Consider the following 17,716-nt stretch of genomic DNA (forward strand, 5'->3'; position numbering starts at 1 on the left):
ATTTTCAACTTGCCACCTGGGTGTAAAACTGCAATTGAGGATTCGCCACCTGTTATAATATCTGCCGGATTTTCATTTCCATGGAAACCAATTGAGTGATTTCTATAATGGGCGCCAATCCATAATGCCAGTTTTAGGTCTGGGCAATAAGTTAAAAAATCTAACCTGAACTCGAGGGCAATTAGGGATGGGCAATAAATGCCGGCCTCGCCAGCGACGCCCACATCCCATGAACGAATAAAAAAAAACTTTCCGTCTCTGGTCCTCTCGCTCCTCTCTCAAGCCTTCTCTGGGGTTCCAGTCTCTTTCTCTCCCCTTTGCTTAAGCAATTTCTAAAGTTTATAGAACACAGAACAAAAGCCATGACTGGTGTCCAATCAAAACTATAATTTTTTTCTCATTCTCTCTGTGTCTCACGTACACAGCCTCTCTTTTTTTAAAAATTAAACACAATATAAATTTTCCTTCAATAAAGCTTTGAAATGTTTTTCAAAATTATTTTAAGAGAAGCTACTGAGTAGAAAGTTAACATGCAGGTACAACAAGCAATTAGGAAGGCAAATGTTATGTTAGCCTTTATTGCAAGGGGGTTGGAGTATATAGGGCAAATATATAGGGCTCTGGTGAGACCACACCCGGAGTACTGTGTACAGTTTTGGTCTCCTTACCTAAGGAAGGATATACTTGCCTTTGAGGGGGTGCAATGAAGGTTCATTAGACTGATTCCTGGAATGAGAGGGTTGTTCTATGAGGAGAGATTGAGTAAAATGGGCCTATATTCTCTGGAGTTTAGAAGAGTGAGAGATGATCTCATTGAAACGTATAAACTTCTTAGAGGGCTTGACAGGGTAGATGTTGAGAGGCTGTTTCCCCTGGCTGGAGAGTCTAGAACCAGGGGTCATGGTCTCAAGATAAGGGAGCGGCCATTTAGGACCGAGATGAAGAAAGATTTATTCACTCAGAGGGTTGTGAATCTTTGGAATTCTCTACCCCGTAGGGCTGAGTTGCTCAGTCATTAAGTATATCCAGACTGAGATTGATGGATATTTGGACACTAAGGGAAACAATGGGGATCGGGTGGGAAAGTGGAGTCGAGGTAGAAGATCAGCCATGATTTTATTGAATGGTGGAGCAGGCTTATGGTCTACTTCTGCTCCTATTTCTTATGTTCTTATAGAAGCTCAAGAAGAATATACCATCAGTATAGGTGACTGAACAGTATTGATGTATCCTGGAAAATTAGGCACACTACAGATGCTAAGACTACACAATCCAAATTCAGCTCTCAGCACCATAGATCTGGATTTTAAAAAAATCAAGTTTAAATCCAAGCTTTTGGAAAAGGCTGAAGCCTTCAAGCAAAAACTTTAATAGAGGCATTAAAATATACAAAATACAATTCAGTGGATAAATTTATTCATGTTGTGAAATATGTATTTTTAATTTCTTTAATATTTCTTAAACCATTATTTTAGATATTAGCATTTCCAGTTACAAAAAATTGGTGATGAAAATATTTCGCAGAATATTTTGAGCAACTTATGTGAGCCTGGTGGCCAGATTGTGAAATCACAAGGTAATTATTCTAACTACAAAATAGCAGTTATTGTGTGTCAAACAACATGACACTTTTAACATATAAAAGGCCTATCACAACACCATTTACAAGCATAACAGGTACTTGTAATGAGTTTTCAATGAAATATGTGCACTTCATACCAAATTTAAGATATAACCAGTGGATTTCCTGTGGCATTGCACATGGTAAGTCAAAGAATACGGTCACTCTTTTACCTGTTGCTAAAGTAGTTGTGTTGCTAATTCTCTCTGTTTCCTCTTCTGCATCTGTCTGTCTACTTTTTCTCCTCTGCTGCTTCTCTCCCTTAACCTTCTTTGCTTGTCTCTGTCTTTCAGGTGGGAGGTGGTGGGTGATGTGGTATGGTGTGCCGGGGAAAGGAACCTCAAACGACCACGGGCTGCATTTGTGTTTTTCTTTGAACGCAGACACAAAAGCAAAAGTCCTCTTTTAGCTAAGATCCATTTTAAATTCACAGTATATTGGCTGTCATGCAAAAAAGATACAATACGAAGATTTTATGGTTATAAGCAAGATCGGGCACAGATTCCATCAGTCATATCCAAGCAGGGTTACCACATCGACCTAAATTGCAGCAGGGATTGGAAATACCAAAGAAGGTGTGTTGTCAGCACTTCATATAAGGAACCAATTACCAGTTATGATTTGTGATGCCTAAAGATGTACAGTCAATTTTAAGTCTTGAGTGCACCTGGGAAATTTGATGTTCTGACATTTCACTCCAAGCGATACGAGTATGGAATGCTTATTTAAGAAAACAATATTCTTTTTCAAGGATTAGAGCAGGGAACGCTGGATTAGGATTATCAGTTTATCTTACTAATACACCTATGCAGAAGGATAGTATTTGCACTGTGGGAAAAATTGAGCTTGATAGAATGGAGGACTTGACAGATAATAAAAGAAGAAAATAGATGAAGCAACTGAAATGGGTGACATTTCCAGCTTGCAACTCACAAGGAAATTAAGGTATATATTTTAGCAAGATAGATACATTCTCAGATTTCTGACAACTACAATTGGTTGAAGCAAGATCCATGTTATTCTCATTCAATGTTCCTTCTGGGAAGTGCAGATTCTTATGGCTTCCTTTTTGCATTGTTTTGGCTCTGGAAGTATACAACTATCTATATTGAAATATGAGCAAATGAAGTAGTCAACACATTGATTGTGTGAGGTTCATTTAAAAAGGCACATGATATCCAACTTCAGAAAATAGCTATCTCTACAACCCACCCCCAATTTTACATTCCTCTGACTCTGACCTCTTGTGCTTCTCCCCTCCCTTCTCCCATTGTTGACAGTTATGCTTTCAGTGAATAGACCCCACGCTCTGGAATTCCCTTCCTAAACTCCTATCGTATAAGACGCTCCTTAAAACCCACCTCTTTGACCGTGCTTTTGGTTCCCCCCCCCCCTCCTATGTGTCAGCCATGGCAGTGGGGTAATACTCTTGCCTCTCAGTCAGAAGGTTTGGGCTCAAGGCCCATTCCAGACACTTGAGCACATAATCTAGGTTGACAATTCAGTTCTGCACTGTTTGAGTTATCATCCTTAAGATGAGAAGTTAAACAAATCCTTTCTCCCCTCTCAGGAAGATGTAAAGGATCCATTGGCACTATTCAAAGAAGAGTGGGTGAGTTCTCCTGGTGTCCTGGCTAACATTTATTCCTCAACCTGCATCATTAAAACAGATTATCACTGTTTGTGAGACCTTGCTATGTGCAAATTGGCTGCCGCATTTACCTACATTGCAATTGAGACTACATTTTAAAAGTACTTGACTGAAGAACTTTGGGACATCCTGAGGCTGTGAAAGGTGCTATATGAATGCAAGTTCTTTCTGTAAAATCTCTTTCACATGACATCCGTCCATTTTTTTCTTATGCCGCTGTAAAGTAATTGGGGACATTTTTCTACAGTAAGCTCTATAAATGCAAGTAGTTGCTATCACATCCAAAGTATTTTATAACAAAATCCCATTTCAAAGTTCTCGAGATTCAGGAACTGTCCCTCTAGATTGGAAAATTGCACATGTCACTCCGCTTTTTAAGAAAGGAAAGAGAGGGAGACCGAGGAATTATAGTCCAGTTAGCCTTTGGAGAGGCAGGGACTGATAAGGAACATTCAGCATGGTTTTGTGAGAGGAAAATCATGTCTCACGAATTTGATTGAGTTTTTTGAAGGGGTATCCAAGAAGATAGATGAGGGCTGTGCAGTAGACGTGGTCTACATGGACTTTAGCAAAGCCTTTGACAAGGTACCGCATGGTAGGTTGTTACATAAGGTTAAATCTCACGGGATCCAAGGTGAGGTAGCCAATTGGATACAAAATTGGATTGACGACAGAAGAGAGAGGGTGGTTGTAGAGGGTTGTTTTTCAAACTGGAGGCCTGTGACCAACGGTGTGCCTCAGGGATCGGTGCTGGGTCCGCTGTTATTTGTTATTTATATTAATGATTTGGATGAGAATTTAGGAGGCATGGTTAGTAAGTTTGCAGATGACACCAAGATTGGTGGCATTGTGGACAGTGAAGAAGGTTATCTAGGATTGCAACGGGATCTTGATAAATTGGGCCAGTGGGCCGATGAATGGCAGATGGAGTTTAATTTAGATAAATGTGAGGTGATGCATTTTGGTAGATCGAATCGGGCCAGGACCTACTCCGTTAATGGTAGGGCGTTGGGGAGAGTTATAGAACAAAGAGATCTAGGAGTACAGGTTCATAGCTCCTTGAAAGTGGAGTCACAGGTGGATAGGGTGGTGAAGAAGGCATTCAGCATGCTTGGTTTCATTGGTCAGAACATTGAATACAGGAGTTGGGATGTCTTGTTGAAGTTGTACAAGACATTCGTAAGGCCACACTTGGAATACTGTGTACAGTTCTGGTCACCCTATTATAGAAAGGATATTATTAAACTAGAAAGAGTGCAGAAAAGATTTACTAGGATGCTACCGGGACTTGATGGCTTGACTTATAGGGAGAGGTTGGATAGACTGAGACTTTTTTCCCTGGAGAGAGGGAGGTTTCGGGGTGATCTTATAGAAGTCTATAAAATAATGAGAGGCATAGATAAGGTAGATAGTCAAAATCTTTTCCCAAAGGTAGGGGAGTCTATAACGAGGGGACATAGATTTAAGGTGAGAGGGGAGAGATACAAAAGGGTCCAGAGGGGCAATTTTTTCACTCAAAGGGTGGTGAGTGTCTGGAACGAGCTGCCAGAGGCAGTAGTGGAGGCGGGTACAATTTTGTCTTTTAAAAAGCATTTGGACAGTTACATGGGTAAGATGGGTATGGAGGGATATGGGCCAAGTGCAGGCAATTGGAACTAGCTTAGTGGTATAAACTGGGCGACAACGACATGTTGGGCCGAAGGGCCTGTTTCCATGTTGTAAACTTCTACGATTCTATGATTCTATGATTCTAACATCTGTTGTGGGGAAAATGCTGAAGTCTATAATTAAGGATAGGGTGACTGAACACCTCAAGAATTTTCAGTTAATCAGAGAGAGCCAGCATGGATTTGTGAAAGGTAGGTCGTGCCTGACAAACCTGATTGAATTTTTTGAAGAGGTGACTAAAGTAGTGGACAGGGGAATGTCAATGGATGTTATTTATATGGACTTCCAGAAGGCATTTGATAAGGTTCCACATAAGAGACTGTTAGCTAAGATAGAAGCCCATGGAATCGAGGGAAAAGTACGGACTTGGTTAGGAAGTTGACTGAGCGAAAGGCGACAGAGAGTAGGGATAATGGGTAGGTACTCACATTGGCAGGATGTGACTAGTGGAGTCCCGCAGGGATCTGTCTTGGGGCCTCAATTATTCACAATATTTATTAATGACTTAGATGAAGGCATATAAAGTCTCATATCTAAGTTTGCTGATGATACAAAGATTGGTGGCATTGTAAGCAGTGTAGATGAAAACATAAAATTACAAAGCGATATTGATAGATTAGGTGAATGGGCAAAACTGTGGCAAATGGAATTCATTGTAGACAAATGTAAGGTCATCCACTTTGGATCAAAAAAGGATAGAACAGGGTACTTTCTAAATGGTGATAAGTTAAAAACAGTGGATGTCCAAAAGGACTTAGGGGTTCAGGTACATAGATCATTGAAGTGTCATGAACAGGTGCAGAAAATAATCAATAAGGCTAATGGAATGCTGGCCTTTATATCTAGAGGACTGGAGTACAAGGGGGCAGAAGTTATGCTGTAGATATACAAAACCCTGGTTAGACCCCACTTGGAGTATTGTGAGCAGTTCTGTGCACCGCACCTTCGGAAGGACATATTGGCCTTGGAGGGAGTGCAGCGTAGGTTTACTAGAATGATACCTGGACTTCAAGGGTTAAGTTACGAGGAGAGATTACACAAATTGGGGTTGTATTCTCTAGTGTTTCGAAGGTTAAGGGGTGATCTGATCGAAGTTTATAAGATATTAAGGGGAACAGATAGGGTGGATAGAGAGAAACTATTTCCGCTGGTTGGGGATTTTAGGAGTAGGGGGCACAGTCTAAAAATTAGAGCCAGACCTTTCAGGAGCGAGATTAGAAAACATTTCTACACGCAAAGGGTTGTAGAAGTTTGGAACTCTCTTCCGCAAACGGCAATTGATGCTAGCTCAGTTGCTAAATTTAAATGTGAGATGGATAGCTTTTTGGCAACCAGAGGTATTAAGGGATATTGGCCAAAGGCGGGTATATGGAGTTAGATCACAGATTAGCCATGATCTTATCAAATGGCGGAGCAGGCACGAGGGGCTGAATGGCCTACTCCTGTTCCTATGTTCCTAATAAATGAATGAATGACCAGATAGTCGGTTTTTAGTGGGTTGAGGAATGTGATGGGATCTTTTAGACAGACAGACTGGCCCCAGTTTAATATCTCATCCAAAAGACAGCACCTACAATGATACAGCACGTATTCAGTGTCATCCTCGATTAAGTGATCAATTACATAGTGGGGCTGGAATCCACAACCTTCTGGGGCAAGAATGCTATCACCTAAGCGAATCTTGTACTAAAGTACTGTGCTGGTATTGATGCTTACTACTTGCAACATTTAATGGGCAACATGGTCAACACTTTGATACAACAATATTATATACATCCCCTTAACTGTCCTAATGACAGTTGAGTTAAAAACTAGTATATGAATCTTACATAATGATGTTCATATTGGTACCTTATTGACCTGCTCTTCAAATAGTGCCATGGGATCACTTGCATCCACCTGAGAGGGCAAACAGGGTCTTGGTTTCATATCTCATCCAAAAGACGGCACCTCTAACAGCGTAGCATTCTCTCTGCACTGTATTGAAATGTCAGGCTGGATTATGTGCTCAAGCCTCTGGAGTGGGACTTGACCTCATAACCTTGTGACTCAGAAGCAAATGTGCTACCACTGAGCCATGGCTAACACCATTAAGTCAATTTCAATGAGCCAGAAAAAAAACATACATAATATTAAAAATCATTTAGTAAAAAGCCATTGAAAATAAAGGGAAAAAATCATGAAAAATGCCTTCACATGTTTAAGAGCTCTTTTATGCCTGGAGTTTCTCTTCATCCCCATTCTAGTTTGGTGGGCTGATCACAAAACAGGATACCATCATAAATAATGAAAATTCTGTGCATGCAATTTACATATATTAAGAGCTGATTTAAATATTAAAATTTTAGTGCAATCGTGTGTCGGGCTGGAAATTCACTAGCAGTGGGATTCATGGGCAGATGGGGTGGGATCTTGCACAGACGAATTTCCAGGTCCCTGTCTGCCTGATTCTGCTAGTTAGGAAATATACTACATATGTGTCTCCTAAAACTTACTTCAGTTATCCCTAAATGACTTTTGCATTTCTTCAAGCCCTCATCATTTTTTTAAATTTCCTGTATCTTTTAAGAGAGTGTCTATTCCTCTTCCAATAACAGATTGATTTCCTCTTTAAATGTTTGAATCCGTTAATCTTTTCCATCAGAGAGTTCTGGTAATATAACAGGCACTCACTTTGATATCAGTACTTGAGACAAAAAATGGACCATCTTACTATTATAGATCATTTTTGTACAAATCCTGACAGCTCCACAGGTAGTAGAGTACTGCTATGGTAAAGAAATCATTTAAGACGGGAATATGTAAGAAACATATTCAATCATGGAACTGGAAAGTATCACTTGACCTTAGATGACTGCCTATTTGGTTCTAGAAAGACGTCTCCCAGGAAATGCAAATATTTTGTTTCAGTTTCAAAAGTCTTTGGCTGGTGTTCCGTCATGCATGTAACCTTGTGCTGCAAAAAGAACCCTTGTCCCACGTCATTATTTTTTCATAAACCTTTTAATTTGTTAGACTGGAACATATATTTCTTGGTATTAAATCTACGTTTTGTGAGAATAATTTGCTTTTGTATTTTACACGGCCGACTGCCCTAATGTTGTCTCTTGATGAAGATCAGTTATGATGTGCTGGAGTTCCCAATTGGTTTCAACCTAGTTTTAATGGGTACTAAGAGCTTCCGTTGCTATGGTGATTCCAAGTTGAGTTAGCTGCCAGAAGTTACTCCAGACTGCCTCACTGCTACACATTGTTACTGCTTGGATGATTTATGCAATAAATGCTACAGAATATTCCCCGGGTATCGTGCTGAATCAGGATAATATGGACAGCAAGATCCGCAGAGTAAAGCTTGAAGAAGTTTAATAGAACGCAAAAGTGTTTTTCTAGGTATTGGCTGTTGTACCCATGAAAATTGATGTGAGACCAGAAATGCCACAGAAATTTGGATGCTATTTACTTACTTTCTAGTTAAGTTTTTAAACTAAAGGTAAGATTTTAACTGTAGTGTTAACCTTAAATGAAAGAAAATACAGGTTTACAAAGTTAATGTGAATGAATGGACCATTAATCAAAAAGAATCCATATGAACATTTTTCAAATGAAGTACTGGAGCCTCAAAGTGGTTTGATTTATAATGGAGCCTCTAAAGATAGGTTTTTCTTTTCATTAGATACCTAGATTAATTGTTTTAAATATATGGTTTTATATTAATGTCCAATATTAACCATTCTTATTCATGGAAAATAATATCTGTATCCCTCAGAGTTTTGGACATGTTCAAAGTATTTGTAGCTTCTCTAGAGACTGCCGTGCCAGTAACTCTGGTTTACCAACAGTAAGAAATGTGGAGGAAAACCCAAATGGAAAAAAAACTTACTGTGTTTTCATATCATATTTGGCAGGTATATTTGACATCAATATTGAACACTATACTTGTCATACTTGACACACATTCACGTTTTATAAACCAGGTAGTGTTTTACACATTTCAAAGGAGTTTCAGAAATGGTGACTGAGCAAATGAAAATTCTTCAATGTTTATGTGCAATCTGCATCATTCTTATTTCAGGTAAGTGATTTTAACCTCCATACTCAATGGTGCTAACAATTAGCTGGTTAAACCATCAATCACATGTATAAGAAGTTGTGTGTGGATGTGGATGTGCCTTTGTTGTACAAATGTATATAATGAGAGACAGACAGAGAAGACTGGATTTCCCTCCTTCCACCAGAGGAGGGTTGAGATGCAACTTCCTCGACACTACAGCAACCCCGACCCATTTTCCTAGGTTGGAGCTCATTATCTTTAAGTCAGGTTCCTAACAAGATCCCTGCCACCAAGAAGAAGCCCACCACCACCACTGAGGACAGAATTGGGGGTGGTGTTGCAGTAAGAGAGGAAGAAAGAGCTCACTACTGGGAGCTCTCCATCCAAAAAGAGTCATCTTTAGACCTTCCACCACTGTGCCAGGACTGCCGCTAACCCTTTCATGGTGGTCCATGGGGTTGCTGGTGCCAGGGGCATAAGGCAGGAAAATTGACCTGGTAGCCGGGTCCTGCTTCCCCCTGTCATTTACATGCAGTGGGGCAATGGAGGGCTTTCGCCTTCATTGTTGAGGCAGCAGGAGGAAAATCCAGGTCAGGGAGAAGTGGTGGAAGTAAGCTTCTCCTGATTTTCCTAACTACACCACTTGATTTTGGACAGTGTAGCAGAGGAGAATCCAGCCCGGAGACTCTTTAATTCCCTGAGAGATGAGGAAAACAGTCCATTGTTGATGAATGTATCGTATTCAGGTCAGCTGATAGCACAATTAGTTTGCCCAGTGAGTAGCCAAGCCATACAGAACAGAAAGGTCACAGGTTTGATCCCTAGACTATGCTGTTAGCTGATCTTAGCTGGGGCACAGTAGGGGCATTGCAATTGGCACAATTCTCTTGGTTCGAGAAGAGAAAATCAGCTCGGTTCCCGCACCTGATAGCTACTCAGCAACCCTAGTGGAAATGCATGTGAGTTGATGTCAGTTGAGGACAGGTTTGAGCTCAGCCGTTGGACCCCAGTAGTGGAAAAAAGCAACATGAATAACAGTCATGTAAGTGGGGTGCTAGTGGGAGCCTGACCATGTACAGCTGTACACTAGCAAGGAGTCAACACCTTCAGGCAAGCAGGGGAGGGGAAAGGAACATAGGAATTGCTATCCATCTAGTTTGCCTTCTACCATCCAGGTAGTTGAATAATACAATGATAATGGAATTGTTGACGGATCATAGCCATCAATCTCAATCAATTAGTCTACAACAGTCCCAGACATGAAGAAGTGAGCAAAACCCCCGTGGCGGAAAGCTTTGGGAACCATAGATCCAAAGTCACCTGTTCCTTCTAAATAGGCTACATGCTTGGAAAGGGAGTAAACTGCTGAGAACATAAATATACGCCACTTGATTTGCACAGTGAAAGTGCCATTAAACACTTCAGCTTTAGACCATTTGCTTCCATTTTTAAAAATATGCAACCTGACAGTGTCGGGTGGGTTAGCCATTCAGAAGGTCCACATATTTTAATTTTCAACTGAAATCGTTCAACCCATACCACTTTCGTGGTATGCCTAAGTTGAATAAATTTGTTTTAAATATTAATTGTTTTCCTATTTTACAGAAATGTCTACATTAATTAGGTCACAAAATCTGGCTCCAACATTTATGACAAATATGACAGTTGTACGCATAACTGAAGATGCACCAAGAGGTAAACTAATATAAATCTTTAAAATTTAAATATGACCTATGTTCTAAATATGTAAAAAAAAAATCTGTTCAATATTATTAATTTTGACCTCGATGTCACATTAAGAACAATGAACTGAAACCAAATGAAAAATTGTCCTGCCGGGTTATTTTTGAGCCATTTGATGAAGCTGTGATGACTGATTAGTGATGTGATGCTCAGAGAGCAGTGCCTCAGTGCCAGTGTGTGAAACCTGCATACATTGAGCTGGTGGGCCTCAGAGCATCTGGTGCTCAATTGCCGATTCTGCAGGCGAAGTTTGGTGAATTTTTGAGGCCAATCTACGTGGGTTGGCTGGCCTCGTTAGTCCCATGAAAATTATTCAAATGAATTACAATGAGTCTCACAGTGAATTCCCTGTGCTGTTCCACTGCAAAGCTCATCATTCGTTGAGCGTCCATATGAAATGGACATGGGAAGTCCTCCTATTTGTTTCATGAAGGATTCCACCAGCCAAAGCTAAGTTACCTGATTTTGGAGACCTGCATTTTTCCTGCTGTTTTGACTTGCCAAACTGAAATTTGTGTTTTTATAGTTACTGCATTTAATTTTTTTTCTTCTGCTACTTGCTGTTGTTTTTCTGCAATTCAGTATTCTTGTAGTGCACACCTCCGACAGCAGAATTCTTCCTGCCACTAGATACCAGTGTAGCCCTATGCTCAGCCTCCAATCCAGTGAAAGGAGGAGTAGAGAGAATGAAAGTATTTTGAGGAGACATAGTGAGTGGCTGAGAAAATGTGCAGCACTTATGTGAGTGAAAGGAAACCTTGGCCTTCATCCGCCACCAAGTTAGAGTTGTGGCTTTGCTGACAGGATATCGAGAGGGTGTAAGATGGGATCGGTGATTTGCAGGTGGCATTGCTGATGTGGCAACACACTGTGGGCAGAGTACAGGCAATTCTTTCCTTTCAGTGGGCACCATCGATTGAAGTTCACCTTGGTGCTCTTCTTCAGTCCTGAGAACTTTTTGCTCCCGTGACCTATGGATGTGGAAGCATTGCATTCACCCTCTTTATCTCCTGCCATGTCTGCTACATGTGTGCTCGATTAGGACAGTTCCTCATAGTCCCAAAGTGAAGCCATCCTGGATTGGCAACAGTGCTTCCATTTACCTTGGCCACCCTAGTGAGGTCATTAAACATCTTCCTGCGCAGTGAGGCTGTTCTTGGGATGGTGGAGGTTGCATTGACTGCTTCCTTTTTTCAGTCCACAACAGTTGATTCCTTTTATCCCTTAATTCAGCCAGTAACACTTCCACAGATGTATCTGCCTCCCTCATCAGGTACAGAGTGGCTGTGCACTTGGATAAGTATGAGCTGATCAGTCAGCCTGGATTTGTGAAGGGCAGGGATGTCTGATTAATCTAGTTGATCATTTTGAGCAGGTCACTAACAAGTTGTATAGGGGAGGGTCTATGGATGTTGTCTATATGGACGTCCAGAAGACGTTTAATAAGATTCTGCACAAGAGATTATTAGCAAAAATAAAAGCACACGGGTTGGTAATTGGATGGGAGGTAGGAGACAGAGGGTAGGGATAAAGGGAATGTACTCTGATTGGCAGGATATGGCAAGTGGTGTTCCCCAGGGCTCTGATCTGGGGCCTCAGCTTTTCACCATATGATTAGATGAAGGAATAGAGAGTTGTATATCGAAGTTTGCAGATGACAGCAAGTTAGGGGGATCAGTAAGTTGTGTAGGTGGGAGCAGGAAGTTGCAAAGGGACATAAACGGATGTTGAATGGCAGAACAGGCTCGAGGGGCTGAAAGGCCTCCTTCTGTTCCTACATTCCTATGTCCCCACCCCTGAGGCTGCAGCTGCATCAGACATCTTGCACTTGCACTTTCCGTTGTCCAAAAAATTAAGTCCCCTTTACCCAGTTGCAGCCTTTTAAAGCAATCTATGTCCCTCCCTCCCAGCAACAGTAACCAAAAGAGAAATGGTATTACTGCTCCTAAGCACCAAATGTTTATAATTAGGGCCCTGGAAGGAAACATCAGTTGATTAGCGGAGGAGTCATGTTGGCAGTCGGAAGTCCCACCTCACTGCTAATTCATCAATAAAAGGAAAATTCAGCGAGCTTTATATCGCATTTTGCAGTATTACCTTTAACACTACACTTGGGAGAGTTTTACTGATATCATCACTATTATTGTTTTGTACTGGTTTAACATTGGACGTGTAACTAACATGTAAGCATAAAGGAAGCCTATAATGTCCAGTTTCTTAATTATCCTTTCCTATTAGTTTCTGTTCTTATATCTATCGTTATTACCCTTTTCCTTTGATCACCTTATCTTTATATTTTTGTACTGGTTTAACATACTATTTTCTTCCTCTTCAGAGATTTCCACTTCCTCATTGATCATCTCCTTTATATTTCTTTACTTCCTTCACTGTCTTTAGATATATTTTTTCACTAAATATTGTCATTTCACGTTTCCACCCCAGGTACAAGTGTTTTTCGGATAGCAGCTGAAGATAAAGATGGTGATCCACTCTCGTATGGGTTGGAGGGACAACTCGCATCAGTTTACTTTACAGTGAACAGCAGCAGTGGGGATGTAACTGTTAAAGAAGCTGTTGACAGAGAGGTTTGAATGTACTTTTTATTAATTTACTGATGTTTGTTTATTTGCATTTGGCAACAGTGTGGTGATGGAGATAACTGTAACAAGGGCAGATTTTTCATACATTGGACCTTGGTGGTTGTTGAGAGTACAGTTCACTCACCAAATGGGAGACAGTCTCTTACTTGCTTGGAGATGCTGGGGTGAAATTGATCTTCAGCAGTAGCACAAAGTGGGCGATAATGAATCGGCAGCCCGTTTTACACCCTGCCTGATTCTCTTTTCCATTGACTTAATTGGAAAATAACATTGGTTAGGGTGTAAAACTGCCTACGGATTCACTATCGCCTGTTTTGCTCTACCACCGAAGACCAATTTCACCCCCTGGCCCTCTCTGTTAGATTGCTCTGGAGCCAAGGGACCCTAGGAAACTATGCTACCAGTTGGGATTCCGATTTCCCAGCCTATTGCATGGCTTTCTGTGTTCCTTTTCTGCTTATCAAGGTGCTAGGGAATGGAACTCTTCCTATTTCAGATACCCAGTGTTAGCATCAAACGTTCCCAGGTCAGGTATAGCACAGCCAAATGCCAAGTAAACTCCCTCTGCTCAACAATAGACCAGCATCCCCTACTGCACCAGTATGACATTTTTCTTTATTTCTTACACCAACCATCCAAATTAATCACAGATTTGTGCGGTACACCCCTACCCATCAGGAATTGGGTTGAGACTGCCCTAATTTATTTAACATAGGACCCTTGCAGACAGCAGACATTCATCCCACCAGTCTGGTCTCAATTTGTACTCAGGTCCCAAAGGTGAAAGGCCAGCATCACCCATTTCCCTCTTTTCATCACTGTTACATTGACCTCAGTTTTGCTAGGGCTCCTTGATGCCATACTCTGTCAAATGTTGACTTGATGCCAAAGGCAGATATTCTCATCTCTCATCTGGCATTCAGCTCTTGCTTCCATGCTTGAATCAAGGCCATGAAGAGGCCTGGAGCCGAGTGGATCTGGTGGAACCTAATCTGAGTGCTAATGAGCAGGTTATTGGTGAGTAGGTGTCACTTGATGCCACTATTGATGACTCCTTCCATCACTTTACTGATAGAATGGTAATTGGCCAGGTTAGATATGTCTCGCTTTTTGAGGAAAGGACATACCTGGGCAATTATCCAGGTTGTCAGGTAGATGTCAGTGTCATAGCTGCACAGAAATACCTTGGCTAGAGGGCCGACTAGTGCTTCAGCACTGCAGCCAGGATGTTGTCAGACGCACAGCCTTTGCTGTGTCTAGTGCACTCAGCTGCTTCTTAATGTCACATGTAAAGAACTGATTTGGCTGGACACTGGTATGATGGTGGGGATGTTGGGGGGAGGCCAAAAAGGATCATCCACTTGGCACCTTAGGCTGAAGACCTTTGCAAACACTTCAGCCTTGTCTCTTGCATTCATGTACTGGGCTCCACCATGGTTAAGGATGGGGATGTTCATGGAACATCCTCCTCCTATTAGTTGCCTGGTTGTCCTCCACCATTGTCAAGTGGATGTGGAAGGGCTAAAGAGCTTGGCTCTGACCTGTTAGTTGTGGGAACACTTAGCTCTGTCTATTACATGCTGCCTTTGTGTTTAACATGTAGATAGCCCTGTTCTGTAGCTTTACTAGGTTGATGCCTCATTCTAAGTTACGCTTGGTGTTGCTCCTGCCATAGTCTTCTACACTCCCCATTGAATGAGGGTTGGTCTCCTAGCTTGATGGTGATGGAGGAGTGAGAGATTTGTCAGGTCACGACGTTACAAAATGGTATATAATTCTGCTGCTGCTGATGGACCACAGCATCTCATGAGTGCCCAGTTTTGGGCTGCAGGATCTGTCATTAGTCTGTCTCACTGAGCACGGTGGTAGTGTTACACTACACGATGGAAGATTTAATCATCACAAGGACTGTGTGGTGGTCACTCTTGTCAATGCTATCATAGACAGATGTGTCTCCGACAGGTAGGATGGTGAGCATGAGGTCAAAGAGGTCACTCCTGCATGTTGATTCCTTTAGCACCTGAGGCAGACCAAGTCTGGCAGTTATGTTCTTCAGCACTCAGCCTGCTTGGTCAATGGCGTTATTACTGAGCCACCGCCCAGAGTGCATTCCATGGCTTTTTTTCTCTCCGTACTTTCGCCAAGTGGTGTTCAACTTGGAAGAATACTGAAACATCAGTTAAGGAGGGAAGTGGTTACAGTAGGTGGTAATCAGCAGGAGATTTCCTTGATCTTATTTGATCTGAAACCATGAGATATATGGTTCAAAATAAATGTTGAGGACATGATTGTGCCCCCGCTGTTATTCTGGCAATGGGGTAGGAATAGATCATATCTCCAGGATTGCGATGGAGGATTCTTGGATGTTGGTTGATAGTTATGATTCTATGAGTGTAACTATTGTCAGGCTATTGATTAGTTAATCTGTAGGAAGCTCCCCAGCTTGTTAGTATCCCCAGATGTTAGGGAAGAGAACTTTACAGGGCTCGCTGGGATGGGGTTGCTGAACCTTGTCCTGATTCGATCGCCGATAGGTCAATTTGATATTTCTCTTACGATTGTAATCTATGGTGATTGTTTACAACTGAATGGCTTGATAGGCTACTTCAGAGGGCATTAGAGTCAACCACATATTGTGGGACTGGACTAACATCTAGGTCAGATTAGGTAGTGGTGACAGGGTCCTCCCCCTGAAGGGTATTAGTGAAGCACTTGGGTTTTTACAACAATCTGGCACCTTTGACGGTTATTTTAATGCAAGGGTGTTGGAGTATAAGAGTAAGGAAGTCTTATTACAGTTGTGCAGGGCTTTGGTGAGACCTCACATGGAGTACCACGTACAGTTTTAGTCTCCTTATCTAAGGAAGGATATATTTGCCTTAGAAACGGTGCAACAAAGGTTCACTAGATTGATTCCTGGGATGAGAGGGTTGTCCTATGAGGACAGGTTGAGTAGAATGGGCCTATACTCTCTGGAGTTTCTGAGAGGTGATCTCATTGAAACATATAAAATTCTGGGGAGCTTGATAGGGTAGATGCTGAGAGGTTGTTTCCCCTGACTGGAGAGTCTAGAACTAGGGGACATAGTCACAGGATAAGGGGTCAGCCACTTTAGACTGAGATGAGGAGGAATTTCTTCATTCAGAAGGTTGTGAATCTTTCCAAGAGGGCTGTGGATGCTCAGTTGTTGAGTATATTTCAAGGCTGAGATAGATTTTTGGACTCTAGGGGAATCAAGGGATATGGGGATCGGGCAGGAAAGTGGAGTTGAGGTTGAAGATCAGCCATGATCTGATTGAATGGAGGAGCAGGCTCGAATGGCCTACTCCTGCTCCTATTTCTTATGTTCTTAGTGCTAGCCCATAAGTGACCAGATTTACTGAATTCAGTTCCACAACATTTCATGGTAGGATTTCAACTCACAACCTCTGGACTCCTGGTCCAGTCCCTTAACAATGTATCCGTAAACCTCCCAAACAGACTCAGTTTAGCATCTCACCTGAAGGGTAGCTCATCCTACAATGCAGCCGTCCCTCAGTACTGCACTGTAGTGGAGTGTCAATTTAGATCATGAGCTCAAATCTTGATAATGGATTTGAATCTTCACCCTTCCGCTCCTGAGACAAGAATGTCATCGATAGAGCCAAGGTGAATCACATGGAAAAAGCTAACATTTGATCATTTAGTTTTGAGGGGTAAGACCGGTCTGAGGTGCACTAAACACATGTAAATTGTTCATTCACACTTTGAACTTCTGCTTTTCACTCATGTTTACTTTTTCATCAAGATTAGCAAAGTGAAAATTTTTGATCGCATTGTTGAGCCAATGGAGAGTGAGCTGTACCTTGTGTGTGCACTCTCGCCCCTCCTGGCCCACAAGGAAATTATAAATAATTAACAAAGACTTACCTTGCTGGGCCACTTCTGACCCTACATCCACCTCCCACAGGTGTCCTTGGCATCTGCAATTTAATATTGCAGTCGGCAGGATCAGGGTGGGAGACCAGCGGGTAAGTCTCCCGCTCTATTTTAACTGCCTCCCCCCCCATGCAGTTTCCGTCAGGCGGAGGGAGGTAAAATTCTCCCCAATGACTCCCTGATTGTTCTGACGAAGGGTCTTCTGACGAAGGATCTCCTGATCCAGTTCTGATGAAAGGTCTTCGCCCTGAAACATTAGCTCTGTTTCTTTGTCCACAGATGCTGCCTCACTTGCTGAGCTTTTCCAGCATTTTCTGTTTTTATTTCAGATTTCCAGCATCTGCAGTATTTTACTTTTGACTCCCTGATTGTCCTGGGTGATGGTGTCTGTGTCTGGCTTTAATACACATTCATCAAATGCCTGCAGTCTGTGATTTTCCTTTTTAAACCTGTACAAGTCCATT

At 41.8% G+C, this 17,716-nt stretch overlaps 1 protein-coding gene across 1 annotated transcript in view; it reads left to right on the top strand.

The window, feature by feature from the left end:
• Window positions 1–8,948: 8,948 nt before the first annotated feature.
• The window catches only part of LOC137320437 (cadherin-related family member 2-like), a 97,361-nt gene continuing 88,593 nt past the window's right edge, over window positions 8,949–17,716 (top strand). The window contains exons 1-3 of the mRNA XM_067982132.1: window positions 8,949–9,012; window positions 10,597–10,686; window positions 13,177–13,319. Coding sequence (XP_067838233.1) covers window positions 8,949–9,012; window positions 10,597–10,686; window positions 13,177–13,319 — 297 coding nt within the window. The remainder of the gene's footprint in view (window positions 9,013–10,596; window positions 10,687–13,176; window positions 13,320–17,716) is intronic.

This window comes from Heptranchias perlo, chromosome 4, assembly GCF_035084215.1.
Source record: "Heptranchias perlo isolate sHepPer1 chromosome 4, sHepPer1.hap1, whole genome shotgun sequence".
In the NCBI taxonomy this organism is placed as follows: domain Eukaryota; kingdom Metazoa; phylum Chordata; class Chondrichthyes; order Hexanchiformes; family Hexanchidae; genus Heptranchias; species Heptranchias perlo.